The 2,054-nt window shown below is 40.0% G+C and overlaps 1 protein-coding gene across 1 annotated transcript; it reads left to right on the forward strand.

Annotated features, from left to right (window-relative positions):
• Positions 1–422: 422 nt before the first annotated feature.
• LOC121268122 (60S ribosomal protein L12) lies at positions 423–1,154 on the forward strand. Its single transcript, XM_041172250.1, has one exon. It carries the CDS (start codon positions 524–526, stop codon positions 1,022–1,024), a length of 501 nt encoding a protein of 166 aa, XP_041028184.1. The 5' UTR covers positions 423–523; the 3' UTR covers positions 1,025–1,154.
• The last annotated feature ends 900 nt before the right edge of the window (positions 1,155–2,054 follow it).

Raw genomic sequence — 2,054 nt, forward strand, 5'->3', positions numbered from 1 at the left:
AGATGTTAAACTCAGTTTAAAATTAGACTAAACTGAGTTGATCTCAGTTCAGTTCAAACTCTAAATAAGGCCTTAATATTTATTTTTGTCCAAAACTCATACGTGTAATAAAATCACAATACTCTTTTGATACACGTTTACACAGTTATGTTTTAAAATGACGGTACGTTGGTAAAATGATTTTCATAAATTATTATACAAAAATATATTTTTTAAAAAACATAATTGCATTAAGATAGAACTCATCCATTGGGCCAGGAGTGATAGAGTTATGGGCTTTCCAAGTTTTAGGGCTGTAGAAGTTTGTGATGGAACAAATCCAATTCACAAAGATGGGCCACTTATCTCAGTTCTAACTTTCCGACAAACATGTAACAAATTTGTTATAAAGTTGAGGACACTTTAGTCATTCCGATCACCCCATGCGCAAAACCCTAGCATACATATATGAAACCCTAGCGCCCCCCCACGATCACTCTCCTTCTTCAGACAAACCCTAGCGAAACCCACAGAACAGCCAAGAATGCCTCCGAAATTCGACCCGTCGCAGGTGGTGGACGTGTACGTCCGGGTGACCGGAGGTGAGGTGGGGGCTGCTAGTTCGCTCGCCCCGAAGATCGGGCCGCTAGGTCTCTCACCGAAGAAGATCGGAGAGGACATAGCCAAGGAGACGGCCAAGGACTGGAAGGGCCTCCGCGTGACTGTCAAGCTCACCGTCCAGAACCGGCAGGCTAAGGTCTCGGTAGTTCCATCGGCCGCTGCACTTGTCATCAAGGCCTTGAAGGAGCCCGAGCGTGACCGCAAGAAGACGAAAAACATTAAGCATAACGGCAACATATCCCTCGACGACGTCATCGAGATCGCCAAGGTTATGCGTCACAGATCCATGGCCAAGGACCTCAGTGGCACCGTTAAGGAGATCCTAGGCACCTGCGTCTCCGTAGGCTGTACGGTCGACGGAAAGGACCCCAAAGATCTGCAGCAGGAGATCACCGACGGAGACGTCGAGGTTCCCCTAGATTGAGAAAAAATTGTGAGGGTTAATTTTAGTAATCAGTTTTGGATTTTGAAATGAATTTTTATCGGTTGTTTTCTTCAATCATGTTTCCGGAATCTAAGGTTTTACATCTGGAGCTTGAATTATTTACATGAAATGCTGTGGATGGTTTTTTTTAATGTGGAGATATAAAATTCTTAAAGTTGGGATCGAATTTTAATTTGACAACGCATTTACTTAATCCGTAAAAAAAAAAATAGAAGTCTCATAATCTTTATTGCGGAATGATGTTGGAAATGGTGTGTAGATTACTTATTCCTTGTTCGTAGATAGTAGATATGTCGGTGAAACATGTAATGCGGATAGTTTAGTTCCATGTAATGGCTCAACATAGATTTCCATATGTCAATTCGGGTGCTGGAATTTTAGTGGATAGTTCTTGGACTTTCTATATTTCTTTTTCATCAAGTGGAGCCTCACCAAAACAGGGCCCTTCAGACCCACGTAAATCTTTGCTACAGCTCATCCCAAGCCTACCCTTTGATCACTAGGCTCAACCTTACAGATTATGAGACTCTTTTTAAAATGTAGGAGACTTGTTTAAAGTTCGAGACTGATTTCTATGATTTAGAAAGAATGAGGGGTGGAAGTCTTTTGTAATGTGGTTTAATGCTTGTATGATCCATTTTTGTTTGATTAATACACTTGTTTGTTGGAGTATTCTCTGAAAATAAGTTTAATGGTTTTTAGAATTGGGAATAAGGTAAGTTTAATTGATTTCAGAAATGGGAGCATAGGATTTCCTGTTTTTAGATAAAGTTATATGAAGCATCTTTCGGAATTGGGGAGCATAGGATTTCCAGCAAGTATAATATAATTTGATAGGGAAGTTATTTTGGCAGTAATCTTTATGTTCTTATAAACTTCAGTTTTGCATTTCCTTGTCACAGAGTGATTGTGTATGGCACGGTATTTGTGACATTTTAATAGATATTTATGATTTGATAGCCAACTTGGTAGCTCGCAGCTCAACTATCAGATCACATTGTTCATGTTA

The sequence above is a fragment of the Juglans microcarpa x Juglans regia genome, chromosome 5S (assembly GCF_004785595.1).
Source record: "Juglans microcarpa x Juglans regia isolate MS1-56 chromosome 5S, Jm3101_v1.0, whole genome shotgun sequence".
Taxonomy (NCBI): Eukaryota; Viridiplantae; Streptophyta; class Magnoliopsida; order Fagales; family Juglandaceae; genus Juglans; species Juglans microcarpa x Juglans regia.

Excerpts from the sequence above, each read along its gene's own strand:
- LOC121268122 (XM_041172250.1), top strand. The coding sequence starts at position 524 with ATGCCTCCGAAATTCGACCCGTCGCAGGTGGTGGACGTGTACGTCCGG.